The 22,803-nt window shown below is 42.6% G+C and overlaps 1 protein-coding gene across 7 annotated transcripts in view; it reads left to right on the top strand.

The window, feature by feature from the left end:
- Positions 1-22,803, top strand: part of PCDH15 (protocadherin related 15) — a 639,096-nt gene that overhangs the window by 451,675 nt on the left and 164,618 nt on the right. For all 7 annotated transcript variants that reach the window (XM_054515533.1, XM_036385480.2, XM_054515534.1 and 4 more), the window contains one exon: positions 17,953-18,061. In XM_054515533.1, the coding sequence (XP_054371508.1) occupies positions 17,953-18,061 (109 nt within the window). The remainder of the gene's footprint in view (positions 1-17,952; positions 18,062-22,803) is intronic.

Raw genomic sequence — 22,803 nt, 5'->3', positions numbered from 1 at the left:
GAAAGATTTTTGGGAACAGGAAGCATTAGTCACTGACCCCTGAAAGGATTTTTGTTGCAATTACAAGGTTCTGATCAAGAGGCAGTGAAGAGCAGTGGGGGTTTATCCCATGTAGGTCCTTGTGCTAAGTCTCTCAGTTAATCCATCCATAGGGTCGGGTAAAGGTGAGTATAAGGCTCATTTCACACTCCATGCACACATGAATCCCAAAATGAGGTGATAACTTTTTCATTTCTTCTTGCAACTTGGTGCCAAGTGCCATTCCTTACAGCAGAGCTGCTGCTTGGAGATCTGCACCTCTGGTGGGAGGAACAGAAACAGGGGTTGCTGAACTAATACTGATATGTGACCTTTGACTCATATAATTAAGAATAAAAAAAGGCAGAACCAATCGAATCACTAGGTATTGCCCCACCTGATTAACTCTGACATTAAGATGGCATTAAAATAATGTTAAGCTTTGGCATTACGGTGTGTAACTTGGGTTTGTTGTCACAGCACACACTCTGTGTCCTGCTGCCTCCAGCCAAAGGCAGGTTGAGGGTGGAAGTTGTCTTGGTTTGAAATGGTTTGCTAAGGAAGGTAGGAGCCTCCCCTGAAATGGAAAATGCAAAGCCACTCCCTCCGAATTATTATAATTTTGAAATTAAGGGGCTCTCAGGCAAAGATATGGGAATGGGAATAACAGTTCTTTATTAGGGAAGAAAAAAAAAATCAAAAAACCCCAATGCATTAATAGAAAACAACACTGAGTCAGACCATGCTCTGTCCCCCTGTGTGTCAGGAGGTGGCACAGCCCCATCCCATGGGGGCTCAGCCCTCCTGCAGTGCCAGCTGTGGCTCTGCTGGAGCAGGGATCCTGCACAAGGGGGGAGTTTTCCTCTGCAGCTCCAGGGCTGCTGCAGATGGGCCTGGGCTCCCTCTGGCAATGCAGGGCAGCAGAAGCTGCTCCTCTGGCAATGCACTGGGCAAAGGCTGCTGGGCTGTCCCAAAGCTCAGATTGGATCCAGGTAGGAATGCTTGGCTCCTCCCCTGGGCGCAGCATCTCCCCATGGGATGATGGAATTGGATCAGCCACGCAGGGACACTCACTGCCCATTAAAAGGAGATAATTAATGGCACATGAACAGAAGATAATTAATGGCCCATGAACAGAAGAGATCTCCTGGAGGGAGGGTTGGTTGTGGAAGAGAGAAAGAAAACTGCCCAGTTAACAGAAGAGAACTGCCCCACCTCTGACAGATAGGAATGGAATACACACCCCCATTTCCAACCTCAGACAGAATTGTGGAGATTCCTGCTCTTCCCTGCCTTGTCTCCCTGCCTGTCCTGTGCCTCACAGTCTTTTCCCATCCCACACATTTTGGTGTCGTGCTTGGTGTGGCCTCAGGACTCCTGCTGCAATTATCCTTGGGATGGGTCAGTGGAAGGGAGAGATGATCCCTGTTTAACCTTGGAGCATTGATTTCCACATCTGCCCCACACACACTTCTACACCTTGGTGTACTTAAAGACCCTTTGTAGCTGTGTTGTGCTTGGGACTTGGAGAACTGTCTTGAGATTAAATTCTGCTTTAATTTGCTTTGGGCTTGGTGGCATTTTAAGGAGAGGGGCAGCTCCCTGTCCGGCTGAGTGTGGGACCTCCTCAGGGTGAGCACCCAGACTGTGCAGGATGAGGGATGTGACCCCATTTCACCTGCACAGATCTGTTATAATCGCCAGTGTGGGAGCAGATGAGGCAGAATTACAAATAACTGGTGTTTTTATGGGTTTTCATCTGCTTATCTGAAGGTGTAACACACACCAGGCAGTTTGTGTGGTGCTGTCTCTCAGTCAGATGATTCCAGCTCTGCTCCTGCCCTGGGCCAGGCACGTTCCCCACTGGAAGACAAAGCAGTGTCTGCTGGGGAGAGAGGCTGGGCCAGGAACAATCTGACCTGGGATTTAGGTACTGAGCTGAAAACTCATTTATTTAAACTTCCTGAGCTGCAGCGTGCTCAGGGCCAGCTGCTTTTGTTTGTTTTTTAACGTTTCTTGTGTCAAGCTGCCCCTCATCTATTAAAAGAGCCCTGGGTTCTGTTGATGAACCACGAACTCTTCACTGTTTATCTCTTTGCAGCACTTTTGATAAACCTGAGTGGAAGAAGTTATACCTTGAACCTCAAATATTTACTTGGCTTTTAAGAGATAATTCCTTTGGAAGATATGAATGATACCTGGATTCAGCTAGGAAATATTTATATTGCATTTATCCTTTACATTTTTATGTATTATATTTATTCTTTACTAAGCATCTCCATAGCTACCATCACCCTACTCCCTAGGCTAAAGGACTATTTTTAGTTTAACACCACCTTTTTAAAATTATTTTTAATTTGCGTTTTAATTTTTCAATGAAGATGAGAAAGAATATTAATCAATGAGGAACAAAGTTGAAGTATGAATTATTCAGAGGCAGTAGCTGGAAAGAGGTCTTGCTTTACTGGGCAAGATGTCCACTCAGCTGACCCCTAAAATAAAGCATTTAATGTCACTGGTAAGAGTAATATTTTGGTCCAGCGTAGTTGGAATCTACCTATGAATTTACTGAGGTAAAAAGTTGTGAATTAATTACTTGTTGTTGGCTGAATTTCAATTTCCAAGAAAACCTGTGTTGGTTGTTGATTAGGTTTGGGGATTTTTGTTGTTGTTGTTACATTGCTTTATATTTATATCATATTTTAGTGTTTCTGTATCTGATCAGCTCTGGTAATTAATTTTTTCCCCCTCTTGTGTCAGGAAGACTTGAATAAGTTAGCATTTATTATCAGGATGTGTGAGTCATCACGTGGAGTTAAAAAGTACAACCTCATGAATATCTCATAACATGGCCAAGATAATTTCTCCTTCTTTTTTCCCCCCTTCAGTCCATTCCCATCACACTCACAATGTGAAGGTTTCCTCCACTTCTACACTCTGAATTTTCCAGCACCATGCAAAGAAGAAAAGCCTGTTAGGCAGCAAAATATGGATTAGATTTATTTAATTAATTGCTGGGCCAGATTTGCAACCATGGGATTTATTATGGGGTTCCATGGAGTTATTATGGGGAGTTCCATGGGGTAATTATGGGGTTCCATGGGGTTATTATGGGGTTATTATGGGTTCCCTGGGGTAATTATGAGTCCCCATGGGCACTAAGATGCTCCATGACACCAAAGATTTTGTACTCAGTCCAGATTGGACCTCACTCTTCTACAAGTTCCTTGTTCTTTCACCTCTGATGGATCTTCCTGCATGGAAGGGGTTTAGGTTTGTACTGATTATGGCCAGAATCCTCAGGAATTTTGCCTGAAGGGACCTCACAGGGTTTGTGGGGCTTAGGTGACCTCATGGAGCTGGGCCTGAGCAGAGCATGGAGAGATGAAAAGCCAAAAAATAATAAATAAAACCTTCTCAAACAACAGTGAAGTTGAGGGAGGTGGAATAAGACAATGGAGAGCAGAGGTGCCCCTGGAAGTCTTTATTAGTGAGAAGGACCTCTTCAGTTCCATCAGTTTGGATTCAGAGAGAGAAATCTGCATCTTTCTGAGGAGATGGTGTAATCCCACTGAGTGAGGTGGGATTGGGAGCACAGGACACTCCCAGAGGGTGTTAATCAGCTCTGGACAAATCAATTTTATGCTAATTATTGGTAATTAATTAGCACTGTACAGGATGTGCTAATTAATTACCAGTAATCAGCATAAAATTGCACTTGAATTGGTTTTTGGACTTGAATTGGCTTTGGACTTGATGACCTCCGAGGTCTTCTCCAGCCTAGTTAATTCTGTGATTAATTCTGGGTTTGGGTACCTCTGTGCTTGAGGATGACAAACACCTGACAGTTCCTTCCAACTGAATTCCCTTGCAGTTCCTTCCTTTGGCCCTGCAAATCCCAATTTCTCCCAGACACAAAACCTCCTGGAATTTTGTCCCAGAGACACATTAATATAAAACTTCCAGCAGCAGCTGAACCAACAAGTGAAAATTCTGGAAACCGCATCTCCCCATCTTGGTTATAGTAATCAAAGAGACAAGTTCAGCAAAATGTTCTGGGTTTCCTCCAGTGGTCATTAAATTAATTAATTAATTGTTACCTTATTTTGCTGTGGGAAGGGCTGGTACAAAAGACATTTGATCCAGGGATCTGCCGTGGAATGAGCACCAAGTAACCGCCCTGAAGTGGGAGAGATTTGCTGGTTCGCCTGGAACTCTCATGCAGCTGCCAAGGGAGATTTTTGGGGCACTGAAAGACACAGCCCTCAGATTTTGGGCTGAGTTGGAGTGGCTGTGTGTGGCTAAATACACTATAATAGAAGCTTTCAGCAGATGAGGAGTGCCTCTCTTACCTGTGTGAGTATGGGTAAAATCCCACAGTATAATTGGTTTTTTTTCTTGATGACTTCTAAACCTGATTGCTTAAAGACAATTCACAGGGAGGGAATCACCCCTAATAACAATCAAACTGCCTAAAACTAGAAAATCATCTTCAGTTGCCATTTTGTCTGGTCTTTTTTGGTTTTTTTTTTGGTGTTTGTTTGTCAGATATGGGACATTTTAAACTGCAAATGTTCACATTTAATATAGGGAGTTGTTGGTCTCTGGAGCAGTTCAATCTCAATCTGACTTTATTTTCTTTGCCTTATTTGTACCAAGATTTGGCTTTTAAAATCAAACATGATAGAAAAGCTTTGCCAGGCTTTGGCCTGTCGAGACTTACGAGCTGCATTTGTGTTCAGTGGCATCCAGCCTCAGGAAATGATTTGGGATTTGATTTGTTTCTAATTATTCCTTTCCCAGCTGAAGAGGCTCTGTCCAGTTTTTGGGAGTGCTGCTAAATGCTTTGTAGGGGGTGGAATTGACACTTCCTGCTGGAATTAGCCCATGACTGACTGCAGTTGTGTCTGCTGGCAAAACCAAATGTTCAAAGTCTGTCTTCCAGAGAAAACAGAGTTTTCATCATTAGGAGAATTGTTTCTCTTTATACAAATCACTTTGGGCAAGAAAAAAAGTGATTTTATGTTTTGAATAGGCAGCATCCAGCCCTGCTCTTAATTAGACTGAAATCTTTGGTGCAAGATAATTAGTGCTGGGCTGAAATGAATGGGAGTTCCTGGATATTTTCATTCCAAAAATTATTTGATGGACAGGGCATTGGTGTCACTTCAGGAAATAACCAGAGAAATATTTAAAGAAATGGCTGTGTCTCTACACTCTTGTTCTTAATTGGACAAGAACTTCATGACTGGGGCTCTGAACAGTCCCTCTACCACTGAAAGATGAGCAAATTGTCCCCATTTTTGCAGGGATTATTTTCAGTAGCGATTTAGGTAAATGCTGTGACTCAGACGAGTGGAGGGGAAATGCAGATTGACTTCCCTGACACCTCTGCAGCTGTCAGGGTGCTTTTTGTGGAAGAAGGCAGAGTTGTGGCCAAGCTGCTTGCCACTGGAGACAGATAGCAATTTTTCTAATTAAATTTCAGCAGAGATGCAAGATGAACAGATAGGTGGTTATGAAGTGCTTTGGAAAGGGGAAACAAGGCAAAACCAGTGATAAAATCCTCTGGTGGCTGCAGCCACCCTGTTTATTCCAGACAAACCTTTCATTTGTGTTGCTGAAATGGTTTTTGAGGTATTAAAAAGTCTTTTTTCTTAGCTTTGTGACTGAAGAAGTTGAGATTTTTTGCTTTGGTTTTCAAGGTTGTTTATTTTTTTTATTTAATACATTTTTTTTGACTCACTGAGGTCTGTTTAGCAGATTGGGTTGAGGCACACTGACTGCCCTCAGGGCACTGTTATTTTTTTATAAAAACTATGTGTCCTTTATTCACAGTAATTTTTTAATACTTATCACTTATGTTAGACAGTCTGTTTCTACTTTAAACTAATTTAGAAGTGTTACTATTATAGCAGAAGATGGAGGACAAGAAGAAGAAAGACAGGACATGCTTAGAGTCATTCATCTTGCTTCTTGAACTTCTATTTTAAATCTTAAAAATTTTACTTTTTCACTTTGTGAGAAATTCACTAACATTTAACTTAAACTTTTGTGGCTTGTAAATCTTTACACAAAGTTGGTAACTCTTTTATGGGTTAAGATGGAAGGCACAGGTGTTTTTGACTTTGTGTTAAGGTCTTTGAGCTTTTTGCTAGGGCCTTGAGTCTTCTAGGGTAGCTAGAGGAATGTCTTGGGTTCTGACAATTTGCATTTCCCCCCTTTCTCCACTCTAATTGCAGCCTACAGAGATGACCAGATTGATGGGGACTTCAAGGTAATGGATCAAATTCACAATATTGGGCTGGTTTTTAACCTGGTTTGGTGATTTTGAATGAATAACTCAGCAAAGTCAAAATGGACAGCTTTGATAAGCTATTGATTATCTGCTAGTACCTGAGAGGGAGCTATAAAAGGTGTTTTGAAGTCTGCTGATGTGATTTTCTCTTTTCTTCCCATTTTTAGGATTGCCTGTTTGTCTCCCACATGCCATCTCTTGATAGGTAGGGTCTTTTTTATTAAGGAAAATGTCACTGAAAAGTAGCGAAGCATGAAAAGGTTAAAATCCCAAAGATGTGATGTTACAGATAATTAAATTTTATGTATTTGGGAGGATACTAGGATGGCTAATTAAAAAGAATTGTCACTAAAATTGTCAGGAACTTTAATATGTGAATGCATAAACCTGAGAATAATCTCCCTTAGCAGCCAGGCAAGCTCTTCCCTTGGCTGATGTATTGATCAGGCAGGACAGTCCCTGTTAATCTAAAATTAACCTGTAACTTTAAATATGGATATTTTTCAGATAGAGGAGAGGTTCATTTGCCTGGTTTGCCCTTCAAAATCAAACAGAACCATGATTTAACTTCCAAAATGCAATGATTGTCTAAAGAACCAGGTGTTTCAAACAACACTCTGGTTGAGAAAATTATAGCAAGGCTGCAGAATAAAGGAATAAAGTTTGAAAGGCACTTTACTTCAGGGGATTTTAACCCAGTTGTGGTTCAGAAGTTGAGTTTCTGTCTGTGGGTAAAAAAAAATATATATATATTTATATATATAGTAGTTCTAATCCTTAAAAGTGGAGATTTTAAGGGGAAAAGGATCAAGCTTGCCTAGAAAGTGAGAAGATTTTGGCCAAAAAAATGAAACAGGTAAAGAAAAATGTACCTGCAGATCATCTTTGAAGCTGGTTTTGGGTTGAGAGAAGAATATTTTGGGTATTGCTGGGGCTGGGTTGTGGACACAGAGGCCCTGGGGCTCCCTGGGTGGCACAGGAGCAGCTCTGGGAGCTCTCCAGGGGCTCAGGCTGGGCTGGAAATTTGGCTGCTGCTGAAAACAGGGTCATTTTCTAGCTATTTATCAAGCTGTAAAGTTAAATCTCAAATCTGATTTGCTATCAAGGCAGCAATAAACTGGTAAAAATGACTGATTTTATAATTTAAAATTAAGGGATTTGTTTTGGTAATCGAATCTGGGAATGTTTCATCAATCGCCTGTTACTTCTCATCATGCTTAGGAACTTAGAGGTGAGAAAATGTTCAGTTTTTCTGGCTTTGCCAGGAGCTGAGAAGGAAAAGGGTCCTGAGCTTGCTTGGAAGGAGAAACAGTGGTTCTGAAGTGAGAAGCAATTTCCTTTAGGAAGGAAGAGGAGCTGCTTTGATTCCACCTTTGGTCACAGCCACAGCAATCCAATCCATCCAAGGCTGGAGAGGGATCTCCAGGGCTTTGGTGTGGGCAGCAGGGCAGGTTCAGGAGCACAAAGCAGCTTTTTGTGCGGCAAAACTGAGGCTAAAAATCCAGTTAATGACTTAATCAACACCCAAGGGTTGATTGAGGAGCTCCTGTAAGATTCAATTCTGTTTTCTCTCCCATAGATCTGTGTTTGTTACAGCACCAAGAGGAGCTGCTGTCACAGAGGAAACACATGTAGCAATTTATTTGATCCTTAAATGTCACTTGGAAGCATTTGAAGGCTTTAAATGTTGACATTTAAACAAAATATTCTTGCAGTGATGCTTTATTAGCCGACTTCACTCCAGAAAAATTCTCATCTCTGTCACATCCCTGGGCCTTGCAGAGAGAATTATTTCAGTGCCCACATTGTCCCATTGAACTGTAGCTGATCATTAGGGGTCAGGAGGAATTATTTCTCTTTTCAGCTTGTTGTCACAATTCAGAGGATGCAGATTAATTCCTCAATTAATCAAACATGGACTGCAAAACCTTAATCGGTGAATATTTGTGAATAGGCGTTAAAATGAAATCACCCTTGGAAATGAAATGAAAGGAAAATCCCCATTCCCAGGACAGTCACGTTTGCTCTGCTCCACGCTTTTGATAATTGTTTTGTGGAAAACATTCCTTGAATCCTAAAGGTCTTTCCTGTGGAGAACATGGAAATTCCTGCTGAGTGGAACTTCCTCTCCTGAAAGGAGAAAATGGGATCCATCTCCATTTGGTTCTGGATCCATACTCTGGGCAGCACAGCAGTGCTGGGGAGGAAGGGATGTGCTTGCTAAATAATTCCTGCTTTTTTTTCCCTGGGATTGGAAAATAAAAGCATTTGATAAAATGCAAACTTTCCCTGCTTCACCCTAAAAAGATGTGAGGATGAGCCTAAGGATGAAGGATGTGAGTGTTACAGGTGAGGTGTGTACACACACACACACACACACATGTAAATTTGCACAAATTTGTTGAAAATACATCCAAAATTTAGCTGGCAAACCCCGTTTTCCCCTATAACCTTCAGCCTAAAAGTGCCACTTTTAAAATTATCATTAAAATCAGTGTAATAAAATAGATTTAATAATGGTGAGGCAGAATTTGTAGCTGGCTCTGGCCAGCAAAATTTCTCCCTGAAATTCTTTTTCGGATAGGGTGGCAGACTTTAATGAGGAGAGGTGAGGAGAGGACAGGACAGTGGTGGATACAGCTGGGATTAAGTAGTGAGGTAGTTCCAGATGACATTCCCACTCCTGAACTGGAGAAGTGCTCGTTGAGTAGCCAAAAGAGAGGAAAATCAGTATATAAAGAGAGTCAGCCAAAGGGCCTGGGTAAAATACTGACCTGCTCATCATGATTTGTTTTTTTTTTTTTTCAATTTGGATTTCAAATGAATTATTCTCTGGGATTTTTTTTGGCTTTTGTCTAGTTCCATTCAGCTGAAATTAAGAAAGATTCCACCATTGGTACTGGTTATCTTTTCCCACCAAATCTTTCTCCTCTTTTATCGTATGCTTGTAAATTCTTGTGCCTTTTGTGGTGTATTATTGTGTGGCTGATTTTTCTAAAGGCATAGAGAGGCCATTAGTCTGTTGTCTTTAGGAAGAGAAATATAAATATCAATATATATCTATTTATATCTATAAACATATACGTATGATATAGATATAGATAGATATAGATATGTATGATATAGATATAGGTAGATATAGATATTTATAGATATATGATAGAGAGAATTATCCCTCCATGAGAAATAGCATTTCTAAGGAAAGAAAATTGGGTTAATATTGCATTTTTTTAATTGCAAAGAAATTACTCTTAGAAATTTAAATAAAAGTAATCTGGAAGTCATTATAGTGGTGCTATATGTTTGTTGAATATTTTCTGATTTTTGGGGAGATGTAGGTGCCTGTCTTAGGCTTCACAGTTTGCTCCCCTGCACAGAAATCAGGATAATAAGAAATCCACATCAAGAGTTTGAGGGATAATCAAGGAAATAGACTTCATAGTTGTATGGGAAAAAAGCCAAATGTCAAAAAAGAAATGTTTATTGTTCTTTAGTGCCAGTCATCACCTTGGAAGGAGGAGAAGCTCTGGCCTGAATTGTGGTTGTGCTGAGGCAGGAAGCCCATTGCATAATGCATTTCATTCAGTCGCCTGCACAGACACTGCTGGGGACACTTCTTATCAAGCATGTCAGATACAGAAAAAGCAATTTAGTAAGCACTGTGATCAGATCCTGATGAAATTGAATTCTTTTTTGGTCCTGCTGTTCCTGGGAGACATCATTGATAAAAATAGTCTCTGTTTTCCTCCGTGCTCGGGTTCATTATGCTCTCTTGCTGCTCCTTCAAAATGTTGAGTTTTTTTTCCTCTCAAAGGTTGCTTTTTTTTTTACAAATGAATGGAAGGAATTGTGTTCTCTGACAGCTTACTCTGTTAACAACCCAAGCTGCCAGGATATTAGAATTTTACAGTTTTCATTTCAAGAAATTGCATAAACATAGGGCATGACAGAAACCCAGGGACTCAGAGCCATGGGTTGTATAGAGGAGCTAAATCAGGTGCTAAAAGCTATTTGATAATTTAGTGCTGAGTTTAGAAAGAAGGTGAACTGAACAATTAATCCTGTGTCTTAATTTTTCCTATTGCTTAATAAAACACTTTTTTACCCCCAGAGAAGACAGGAGAGGCCAGGTCACCATCAGCACAAATTACCCACTGTGGCTTTTTAGCTGTGGCTCTGGAAATGAAGGAGGGGAGATTTCTGAAAAATAATTAAAGAGAAAAGTTAGTTTAGTTTTAAATTTGCAGATCACTTCTGGGGCCCAGCACAGGAGGGACCTGGAGCTGCTGCAGAGAGCCCTGGGCAGGCACCAGGATGGGCAGAGGGATGGAGCAGCTCTGCTGGGAGGAAAGGCTGGCGCAGCTGGGGCTGCTCAGCTGGAGAGGAGAAGCTCTGGGGTGACCAAACTGCGGCCTTGCAGGGCCTGAAGGAGCTACAGGAAACATGGAGAGAGACTTTTCCAAGGGATGGAGGGCCAGGACAAAGGGAATGGCTTCCCAGTACCAGAGAGCAGGTTTAGATTGGATATTAGAACATTCCTCCCTGTGAGGGTGGGCAGGCCCTGGCACAGCTTTGCCCAGAGAAGCTGTGGCTGCCCCATCATTTCCCTGGAGGGGTTAAATAAAAGGTGTGGATGTGGCACTTGAGGATGTGGATTAATGGTGGTGGATTGATGGTTGGACTGGATGATCTAAAACTCTTTTTCAACCTTACTGATTTCTGTAATTCTAAGAAGTATAAATGGGTTGAATCAGCTCTAAATCTCTGAGGTTTAGCAATGTAGATTTGGTTTCCTCAAGCTGTTGTGCCCTTTTTTTGGGAGGTTTCCAGGCCCAGAATTTTTGCTAAGTAAACCTCCTTTTAGCTCCTGTGACAACTTGATCTAACAATTTTTTGCAGAGAATTTATTCTCTTTCAGCTTCAGAGTGTGTGTTAAATCCGTGCTTGGGGTTTGCTTCCAAACTCTCGAAGCATTCAGGTGAGGTTTTGTCCCACGGTTTGGGTTCCTGTGCTGTGGCAATGTGAAGGGTCAGAAGATCCCATTCCCCCTGGATTCCTGTACATCTGTGTGTCACATCAGCCTTCAGAGAGCAGCACAGGAATTCCTGCAGGCTCCTGATGTGAGGCTCTGCCTCCCCTGGCTCTGATCAAAGGCAGGAACGTGTAGCTGCCAGTGGGAAGGCAAGAAAAGAGGGAGAACGGTGAGACCCTACAAATGGGAGATTTGATGTGGCATGGCTTGACTCACAGTGAGATTTTGGTGGTACCTCCTACACGTGTAGCACGATTCCTGCTTTTTGGATTGACTTCTTTTGTGGTCGGATAGCTCCGCTGAAACGTTGCCTGCGTTTTGCTGACATGCAAGCGCTCTGTGATGGATTTGTGCTCATTAGTGTTTTGTCACAGCCCTTGTTGTGCTGGCAGAGCAGCTGAGGCAGCAGCAAGGAGTGATGTTGGAATGGTTCTGCAGCTCTCCCTGCTGTTTTAGTGCCGAGTGTGTTGGCAAAGTCACAGGCAGTTCTGCACAGCATGGAGAGAACTCAGCTCATTTCCCACTTAAAACTCATATCCCAACCTCAGGAAAGCACAAGGAGAAGCAGTGTCACCATACTGATTCATCAATTCATCAAGAGCTTTGTTGGTTTAATAGTGCAGGGCTCCCTGGGAAGGGGTTCTGGATGGCACCAGGGGCAATGTGTGTTGCTTTAGTGATATTTTCCATCTGGAGAAAAGCTCCTCAGCCTTGTTTTCCAGAGGGATGAGAGTCCAGCAGCAAATTCCTCAGCTGAGCTGTGAGAATGATGCAGGTGGAAGGTCCTGAGACTTTATCTGACGAGCACTGGCCACAGTTAGAGCTGTCTGTAAAAATAAAAATTTTCAGGTTATCAAATATTGGTGTGAGATGTCCAGTGGGAACTGATTGTGCTAATAGAGAATCCCAGGGTGGCCCAGGCTGAATCCCAGGTGTCCCCACTCCAGGAGCTCCAGGTTCCTCTGGTTTAGGTTTCTGGCCACCTTAAGTGCTTTAACAACTCAGTTTTCAGTGGGACTCATGGGTAGAAAATGTCTTGCTGTGTTTGGCTCAATAATCAAGTGACAGTGTAGGTTTTTGTGCCTTCTCTCAGTGGGTTTCTTGAGCTCACCTTGGTGAATCCAAACAAAACTTTGGGAACTCTTGCTTTCCGTGCAGTTTTATCCTTTGCGGTATTTTCCACCTGTGTGGTGGCCCTGGATCCTGAGCCCCAGGGATGTCTCTGGTGGGAGCTCAAGTGGTTGTGAATCATCAGTGCAGCATCACCAGAGTGAAATCTGGGGCTGGTTCATGGTCTGGTGGCTTCAGTTGTACAGAAAGCACCTCTCAGGAATGTATTATCTGCTCAGAAAAGAACCTTCTAGTTGGGGGATGTTGGCTTCAGTTGGCTTTCAGTTTCATGAAATACAATGATTTTTATTGTAACAAGCAAAAAAAACCCCAAAATAGACCACAAACCTCCCCACAAATGGAAAAGGCAGCTCTGAGCAGAAAATTGGGTTAATCCAACTCCTAAAACGTGCCATTTCCTCTCTCTTCCTTTTCATCATCCCAAAGGAAGTTTTCCTTAAGTACTACAGTTGGCAAATTCAGCTTTGCATCTCAGGTAGAGGGAAGAAATAGAAAATCTGAGTTTTTAAATCCTTGTTATCAGCTGTGTAACAATTATTGTTGTACCCTGGCTTCAAAAAGAATTCCACACTGTCCACATCCTCTTATTGGAAGCCTGGCATTCCTGGACATCTTAAAATAATTTAAAATATATATATAAATATTTAAAAATATATTACTTTTATTTTAAAATCATGTTGATTTTGGGGTGTTGTTTCTTTTGTTCTTGAAAGCTCCAAATGCATATTCTGCACCTCGGTTTTAAATTCCCTCATAATTATTCCCTGGGATCATGGGATGGTGAAATCATCATAGGCAGGTGCCCAAAAATCCTGTTTGGATTTTTGAATGCAACTGTACTCTGAATTATTATTAAGCATGATTTAAATACATTAATTAAAAATATAAGCTGTTTCTTTTATTCACAGTCCTCAGTAGGAGCCTAAAATCCCCTGGCACAAATGGGACTCTTAAATTTGCCTTGTTCCATACATAAAATCTCTGAAGATTTTTGCAGGTCCTGCTGGACATTCCTCATGGAGAAGGTGCTGCTGTCCTTCCATGGTGAACACAAAAATAGAAGAGAGGAAAATGAGGGTTTTGCTGCTACCTTATTCTCTCTGAGCTTTTTTTAAAGTATTTTTTTGCCTTGATCATCTCGTGGCCCTGCAGGCTCCCTGTCAGGCTCCCCATCACAGCTCTGTTTGAAGGAAGATTTTTTAAAAAATTTATTAATATTTGTGCTAAAAGTTGCAAGGTGGGGTTGGGGTTCTGCTTTTTGGCCTACCCAGTTCTGCTATGCTGAACACCTAAAAGTCAATTAATCACCCCACCAATGACTGAGGGAGCTTTTCCCTAACGAGGAAAATAAATGACTGCGTATTCCACCCTCAGATGGGCAAGATCTTGTTTGTTTTTTAATCACCTGCCAGAGCTTGGGCAGCTTTTCGTGTTCCCCATGGCAGAGCTTGGGATTTGAAGGCCAGCTGTTTATTCTGAGTGATCTCCCTGCCCTGCTGTGGCTCCGTGCTGACTTTCCTGGCACTTTTTCCAGCCTTTCCCTGCCAAACCACCTGGTGCTCTTGTTTTGCCTCCAGTTGGCACCCATGGGCACCTCAGACACTTCACTCCTTCATTAATCTGTCTCCCCTTCCTTTTAATGAGCTTCCATCTCCTCATGAAGCTCCTGAGAAGGAGCCTGGTAGGGGATTTTTCAGCCTCTTTCAGGGATGTTGGATGCCTATGGAAGACTCCTACTTTGATTCCTCACTTATAAAACAATTATTTCTGATTTAAAGCATATACACACTTTCTTAAGCTCCCTATGTGTGCTTTGATTAATTTCTTAATGTGCTATTACCCATTTATTAATGTAATGGCTGCTTTATTGTTTTATGGTTTTTTAGTTCAAATTTCTAAATTTGAATGAAAAAGATACTGCATTGTCTGAGGATTATTAAAGCAATATGAAAGCACCTTGAGTTTTGCTTCAAGGCACATTAGCCAATTTAATTCAAAACAGTTTTAAATTATAAAAGTTGGGGCTGTTCAGCCTGGAGAAGAGAAACTTGTGGGCAGACCCCACAGGGTCTGAAGGGATCCAGGGAAGCTGGAGAGGGACCCTGCAACAGGAACTGGAGTGACAGGACACAAGGAATGGGTTCAGACTGACAGGGGGGAGATTTAGATGGGTTTGGATTGGAAGGGACCTTAAAGCCCATCCAGTGCCACCCCTGCCATGGGCAAGGACACCTTCCACTGTCCCAGGCTGCTCCAAGCCCCAAAGTCCAGCCTGGCCTTGGGCACTGCCAGGGATCCAGGGGCAGCCACAGCTGCTCTGGGCGTTAATACTGAATTTAAACCCAGAGCAACAGATGGGATTGGTTTTGTTGTGGTTGTGTTTCTAACTCAAATGTGGAGTTTTCTGAGAGGGCTCCAACTAATCTGTGGATTTAAAAATAGCATTTTAGTCTTGGTCAGTTTTCTGCATAATCTTTCTTCCCATGCAACTTCTGTGCCATCCTAAAGCCTTTTAAAAATTCAAGCAGATGTCAAATATATCTTCTTCTCTCTTTCTTTCTGCCTATTTTGAGCTCGTCTCCCTCATTATACTTTTAAGAGTTTAATTTTTCAGAGAATCCCAAATGGAATTGGGTGATGACAAAGGACCTGGCCAGTGAGACAGGGACAGCAGCCACGAGCAGGAGTGGAGTGAGGAGCTTCCCAGTCCCAGTTTGGGAGGCCAGGAGCATCCATCCTCACTTTTTAAATGTGCCTATCCCTGACATGTCTCTACTTTAAATTAATTTGGTGTGGAAAAGGCTGGAAGAGCCTCTGGATTTGAGAAACCTGCTGGAAACACCTGGGGGGACACACCTTGGGGTGTGATGGCAGGTGACCATGGGGCTGCCCACAAGGGGTCAATGAACTGCCTTTGCTCCATCCCTGGCTCCTTCTCCTCCTGGCTCATCCCTTTTCCCTCTAAGTTTACCCTGAGCAGTGCCAAAGCTCTCCCAGCTCCCTTCCAGCTCTCAGCAGGATGATTTCTGACAGCTGTGCCAAAACTTGGCCGAGCGTGGACTCGTCTCATTCCTGTTCCCATGCTAAATTTCAAGTCCCCTCTTGCAGAACACAGAGCTTTCCAAAGGAAAGGCTGCCAGGACCAGTTGTATGTGGGGAAAAAAAGGGGTGTCTGGCATTTCACAGGGCTTATGAAGGGTTTTTGTCATGCAGGGAAATGTTCCAAGGGGAGGGGAAAGCCTGGTGTGCACACATCCATGTGTGGCACATTTGTGGTTGGTTGAGCAGCCAAGGTCACTGAAACTGTGGGACTTGGGAGTGGCAGCTCTGGAGTTGCCACTGGAGGCTGGATTGACACAGATGAAAGCTGGCACCAGTTTTGGGGTGACCTCACTGTGATCTTCCAGGACCTGAAGGAGCTTCAAGCAAGATGGAGAGAGACTCTTTACAAGGGATGGAGGGGCAGGACATGGGGCAATGGCTTCCTAGTGCTAGAGGGCAGGGCTGGATGGGATATTGGGAATTAGGAATTGTTCCCTGGCAGGGTGGGCAGGCCCTGTGAGATTCCCAGAGAAGCTGGGGCTGCCCCTGGATCCCTGGAAGTGTCCAAGGCCAGGCTGGACAGGGCTTCGAGCAGCCTGGGATAGTGGAAGGTGTCCTTGCCCATGGCAGGGGGTGGAATTTTGGATCTTTAAGGTCCTTTCCAACCCAAACCATTCCATGATTCTACAGTTCTATCTCATGTTAAACATTTGAATTCACTTCCAAATAATGGTGAATTGTTCCCACACCCATGACACTTGTCCAGTGTAGATATCCCTGCAATGTCTGTGTAGGTACAGAGTTTGTGGTAACTGGGAGTGGGGCTGTGGCTGAGCCTCATCCTTAATGGGCTACAGCTGTGAAAAGCAGATGAACAATATTGAAATTAATGAGCCAGTAATGAGCCCAGGGGCACTGACCAATCACACAGGAACAGAGGGCACACAGGTGCAGTGCATCAGCACGAGGGGATAAAAGGCTGGGCTGAAGAACAACCAAGTGCTGATGCCTGAAACTTTTCTCTGTGTGAGTCACACCTTTGCTGTCAGTGGTGAGTTTTGTATCCCATGGAAGAGGGCTGGAGTTCATGTCCAGGGCCCTGTGGCCCTGCTGGGCTGCTGCAATTCCAGATGGTGCAGGATGTGTCCCCAGCCTGCCACCACCCACACCTCGGGCTGCCCTGGCAGTGCCAGCACCTCCTGCAAACGGGGCTGGTGCGTGGGCACAGGGTTTGTGGGCATTGGGAGCGGGGCTGAGCCTCATCCCTAACGAGCTGCAGCTGTGAGAAGCAGGTGAATGATATTGAAATTAATGAGAGGTTAATGAGCCCAGGGGCACTGACCAATCACACAGGAGCAGAGGGCACACAGGTGCAGTGCATCAACACGAGGGGATAAAAGGCTGGGCTGAGGCACAGCAAGGGCAGTTGCTGGCAGTGTTAGGGTGTTGCTCTGTGTGAGCAGATACCTGAAGCCTTCTGAGCTGGTGAGGTGTTGCTCTGTGTGGTCTGAAGCTTTCTGATACTCTGTGTATTGTGGTCCTCTCAACTGTGGTATGTCTGCACCTTAAGTTTGTTTTCCAGTGTGTATTTGTGCATCACAGCCACCCCAGCTCCTGACGATGCTCCAGTTCAATTTGCTGTTTTCCTATTTTCAGGCATTTGCTGTGTTTCACTGTGTGATGGCTGAAACCCCTGATTTGAGGGACTATTTATAGAAATGCAGTGAAGTATTTGTGAGCTTCCTTTATCAAGTGTTTACTATCAGCTTCTAAGCTGATGAGGGGGCTGGAGCACTTTCCCTGTGGAGTCAGGCTGGGAGGGTTGGGGCTGGAGAAGAGAAGGTTGTGCAGAGACCTCACAGCTTATTCCAGGGTCTGAAGGAATACAGGGAAGGCAGAGGGGGACTTTTCATCAGGAACTGGAGTGACAGGACAACGGGGAATGGGTTCAGACTGACAAAGGGGAAATTTAGGTGATATATAAGGAAGGAATCCTCCCCTGGCAGGGTGGGCAGGCCCTGGCACAGGGTGCCCAGAGCAGCTGGAGCTGCCCCTGGATCCCTGGCAGTGCCCAAGGCCAGGCTGGACACTGGGGCTGGGAGCAGCCTGGGACAGTGGAAAGTGCCATGGCAGGAGTGGCACTGGATGGGCTTTAAAGTCCCTTCCATACAAGCCATTCTGGGTTTTTTGTGATTCCTTTCCTCCAGGATCTGTCCTAAGGCTGTATGTCACAGAAAGGAGGCTGCTATAGAAATGTTCATGTTGCTTTGTTAATTTGGATTTAAAGGGGCCATGAGCTGTAAATCCTCTTTTCATTCTGAAGGCTTTTCCTCGTCCAATACCCTTCCCAGTGAGATGTTATTGTGCTAAACTCCAGATCTCCCTGCTGGCTTTCTAATTGTTCTTTTTCCAATGTGTTTTTTCATTTCAGGCCCATGTGAATCCCATCAGTGTCACTCCACCCATCCAAGCCATAGACCAGGACAGAAACATCCAGCCTCCTTCAGATCGACCTGGCATCCTCTACTCCATCCTAGTTGGTTGGTGTCTGCTACTTTTCCTAACCTTCCCAATCTCTTTATGAGCAGCCAGGAAAAGATTGCCTGGGAGAGTGGAACCCTGATTAAAAATTGCTCTTGTTGTCAGTGGGATGTTTGGAGTTGTTTTTCTGCCTGTTGGTGTTTAATTGCCACGTGGAAGTTGATTTCATGTGGTTGTTTATTAGTGTTTATTCAGATGAAATCCAGAATTGTTGTCTGGTTTAGTGAATGGAACAACACAGGGAAGGAAAGGAGAGCTCTGCTGGCATGTGCTTTCCATTGACTAAAAAAGAGGCTGAAAAAAGGGAATTAGAGCAGATTTCATCCTAAAAATCACATGGCACAGAGCAGCTCCAAGGATCTTAGCACATCCACCTCCAGTTTTGCTCCCTGTGAGCTTTCCTTTGTAATTTCAAGTTGATTTAGTTGGTTATGCTGTTCTCTTCTTTTTCCTTTTGCTTCCTGTATTTGGCATTTGTTTCTGGGTTTGGAGGATGTGCAGGGTTCCACCTGCCTGGCTGTTCCCAAAATCCACCCAGGGACCTTTCTGTGGGATTTGGAAAGGGGGAATTTTGTAGAATCCCATCTTTCCCTGTCTTCCCTGTGTTGAGCTCCATGGTTTTCCCAGCCAGGGAGAGAGGCAAGTGAGGGTTTTGAGGGCCACGTTGTGGAGGTTTAGCTCTGCAAATGGGCTTTTCTATAAATGTCCTAAATTGGTTTTATTCCTAACTTCTGCAGGGACAGCTCCACCCCAAGGCCAAGTTTTTAAGGTTTTTTTCATAATTGATGAAGTTCTTCAGGAGTGAAATTATTAAAGATTGTGTGTCACTAACTTGGGATGTTTGGAATATTGGAGTGGCTGTTCTGACCTTCAAGAAATAATTCAGAAAGGTGTGGTGGTGCAGCAATTTAGGTTGGTTTGGGGACTTTTTGTTTCTTCCTTTTTCCCCCTTTCTTTTTCCTTCTTTCCTTTATCTTTTTGTCCTTTTTTATTTCTTTACATTTTTTTTCATCCTCTATTCCTTGTTTTTTTCTTCTCTTTTCCATCTCTCTTCCTTCATTCTTCCTTTGTTTTTTCCTTTCTTTATTTCTTCTTCCATTTTCTTTCACTCTTCTCATTCTCCTTCTTTCCCCCTTGTTTTCCTTCTTTTTCCCTCCCTCTTTTTTTCCTTCTTTTTCCCTTCCTCCCTAACCTTTTGATCTTTTAGCTTCCTTTTTTATTCTTTTCTTTACACATAGTTTTTTCCCCTCGTTTCTTTTTTCTCATTTCCCCCTCACATTTTCCTTTTTTCTACTTTTTCTTTTCACCTTTTCCTTTCTATTCTTTCTGTTTTCATTTTTTGCCTTCTTTTTTCCTTATTTTCTCCTTCCTATTTTCCTTCTCTTTTCTTCTTCTCCCCTTATATTTTCCTTGTCCTTTCCTTTTTTCTTTTTTCCTTCTTTCCCCTTCCCCTATATTTTCATTTTTTCATATTTTTTCGTTTTTCATCCTTTTTTCCTCTTTCTAATTTTCCCATCTTTTTTCCTCATTTCTTTTTCCTTGCTTGTTTTTTCTACTTTCTATCATCTTTATTTTAAAATTAATTTTGTCCTTTTTTCCTCTGTTTGCTTCTTTGTACTTTCTTTTTTTCCTCCTTTTCCCCCCTCCCTTTGCTCTTTTTTTTTTTTTCCACTCGTGTCTGGTTTTCTCTCTGTATTTTCCTTATTTTTCCTCCCCCATGCTCTTCCTAAGGATTTCTTTTTGGATTTTAAGTCTGCCTTCATCTCTTCCAGGATTTGCTATTTCTGTTTTAGCCTCAGAAAATATTAAGCAGTTTCACAGAAAACAGCCCTTGCAGATATGTCTTGTTATGTGGATTTTCTCCCCCCTTTCCTTTAGATCTCAACCTTCTTCTCCTTTATATATTTGGGAATGTCCTTTTTTGAACACAGGGAGGTTTGAACCTGTGCAATGAGGGTTATTAGAATGATTTTAAGTTTATTAAATTTGACTCTTTTGTTTGCTTCTTTTTTTGCCCACCTGTGCAAGGCACATGCTCTGGGCACTGTGGATATTTGATATATTTAAGGTTTGGGAATGGGATATTTGGGGGTGGGGGTTTTTTTTGGTTTTTGTGGTTTTGGGGTTTTTTTGTTTGTCTTTTTTTTTTTTTTTTTGTGGGTTTTTTTTGTTTTTTTTTTGTTTGTTTGTTTTTTGTTTGGGTTTTTTTTTTGTATTTTTGTTTTTGGTTTGGTTTTTTTTTGGTAATGCACTAATTTTTCTAGTCCTTGGCTTTTGGAAATGTTTATTTCTTTGGTCTTTGCAATGCATCCACATTCCCTGGACTTATCCAGGCATGAAGCAAGGCCCTTCCATTTATTTCCTTTAGTTTTTATTACCAGTGCTATTGATTCTATTGGTAAATTTTATTATTTTGACTAGGAATTTTTTTTTTAATAGTAAAATGTATTATCTTTTATAGTAAATTACTAGGGAAATCTTCTTTTTAGGAGCAATTTGAAGCCTTCATTTTCTCTGGGGTCAATCCTTGAGAAAAGCTAAGTTTTCCTTTCAATCATAGGCGTTTTTAGCCCTTGGAACTGGCTCTGTGATTTCTGCTGCCACTTTTGGTTGATATTTTAAAGAAAGAGCCAAAAATGCCCAATAACTTTTGGGAAGGGGTATGGAGGATCCTCTCCAGTCCTGTATCCATTTCAAGCCCCACAAAACCTCTGGGTCTGGGAAATGCAAATTGAGGAGTCCTTTCCTTCTCCCCTTGCTGTCCCTCACATTTTGATCCCTCAGCCTTTCCAAACACATGGAATTTCTTGGAGCCAGGAGCTCATCCCTGGATTTCAGCACAGGCAGAGCTGGGCTGAGGGCTGCTCTGTGCTGTCAAAATGGGAATTATTTTGTACATGCAGAAGCAGATATCCCTGCTCCTGGGAAAGCTGGTCCCCAGAGCTTAAAAATCCAGGAATTTCTTCCTGAGGTGGGCAGGAACTGAGCAGGAATCCCCAGTCAGGATTTTGGGCATCCACCTGTGTTATCCCTATCTTTTTTTTATTTTTCTATCATCCACCTTGCTGCCTTTTCCTCCTTTACCTGCTGAGGTTGGTTTGGTTGTTGGTGGAGTTTTTTGGGTTGGTTTTTTCCCATTTTTTTTTCCCCTGGATCTTTGCTGACATCCTCACCCAATATCAACCTCATCTTCCCTTCTCTAGACCCCTTTGTGACTCTTACCCTCCTCCCCTATGTATTTGTTCTCCTTTAGGGCACTTCTTTTTCCTCCTTTCTCAGAATTTTTGCATTTAGTCCCTAATTCTGTGACACTTTTTAGCTTCAGCAGCAGCCCTGCTGATGTGCAGCCTTTAACACCAGCAATCTGTTTCCTGCCAAAGTTTTGGATCTCCTACTGGGTGTCTTGAGCTCTTCAAAGATTAGATTAATTAATTAGAACTTGAAATTAAAAGGCAAGGCAAGGAGATACTGGACCTGGAGCTTGAAACTCTGAATTTGTGCTGGTGGTCTAAGAGAAAAAATAATCCATGGTGGTTCTTTTGCTGCTTTTTGGGCTGATGATATCGGTGTAGATTAGGAGAGTCACAGGAAAAAAATAATATATAAGGAGAAAGATATGAATATATAATATAGATAATATAATATGTAATATCTTGTATATAATTATAATATATATTCTATAAAATAGATTAATAAATAAAATATTAATTATATATAATCTATATTGTGTATATAAAATTATGTGTATAATTTATTTATCTAGAGGTTGGTTGTCATTGGAGGATTTCAAATTAAATTATTACAGTAATTTATCTCCTGGGTTTCTGAAAGTACCTTCTAACCATTGCACTTGTAAAGGGAACAAAAACCAGCAGCGTTTATTAGGAAAATTATCTTCCTTTGTGTTCAATTTACATTTCAGCCCTGGCTGGGTGCAGGGTTTGGCAGGGCCAGGTTTGTGCTGCTGCCAGGGCAGATTTAGGGGCTCAGGGATTTTTTTGGGGGGCTCTTACTCCTTGAGCCAGGAGTCCCTTCTGCCCTCAGCTGCTGTCAGGGCTGCTCCCAGACCTAAACCCCTCAAGATTTTCGGATTCTTATAATCAGAATTTTGGCTCCTTGGGATGCTCTCACAGTGTTGCTGAGCTGGGAGTGCTGGAGTTCACTCTGTGTGGAACACTTGGGATTTCTGGGCCCTTCTGCACCATTTCTTTGAGTGTCCCAGGGCTCAGAATTGCTGTTGCTGGGATTTTTCCCACCTCCTGTGCCAGGCTGTGGTGCTGGAACCTGTTGGCTTTAGGCACAGGTGCATTTTTGGGCTGCAGCTGCCAGGCACAGCCCTTCCTCCATCTCCACGGGCTCCCAAATCCATTCAAGCTCTGAGGCTTCCGGAGGATATCCTGGAAATCCACAGCCAAGAAAACACCACTTAAAACTGACAGTAAATTGAGCTTTCATCTGATGCTTCCTCCCTGAGCAGAGACTTTTCCCAGAATGATTTCTAAAATAACTTGTTGTTACCATATTGTTATTACTTATATCTATTTTTTATGTGCTGTTAATAGTATTCCTGTTGTTATCAAGTACTTAGGGAGTGCCACTTGAGAGGAATCTTTGTGGTTTTGGAGAGTAAGGAAATAATAATATTAAGCACATGACTTCATAGTATCCTTAAGCTCCATGTGCACATAAGGCAGTATTTTATCCTTCCAATAACAGAATGAGGCTTTGTTCATTTGATTAA

This window comes from Molothrus ater, chromosome 8, assembly GCF_012460135.2.
Source record: "Molothrus ater isolate BHLD 08-10-18 breed brown headed cowbird chromosome 8, BPBGC_Mater_1.1, whole genome shotgun sequence".
Lineage (NCBI taxonomy): Eukaryota > Metazoa > Chordata > Aves > Passeriformes > Icteridae > Molothrus > Molothrus ater.
The sequence above is the reverse complement of the archived record's forward strand: the minus strand, read 5'-3'. Positions and strand labels throughout refer to the sequence as shown.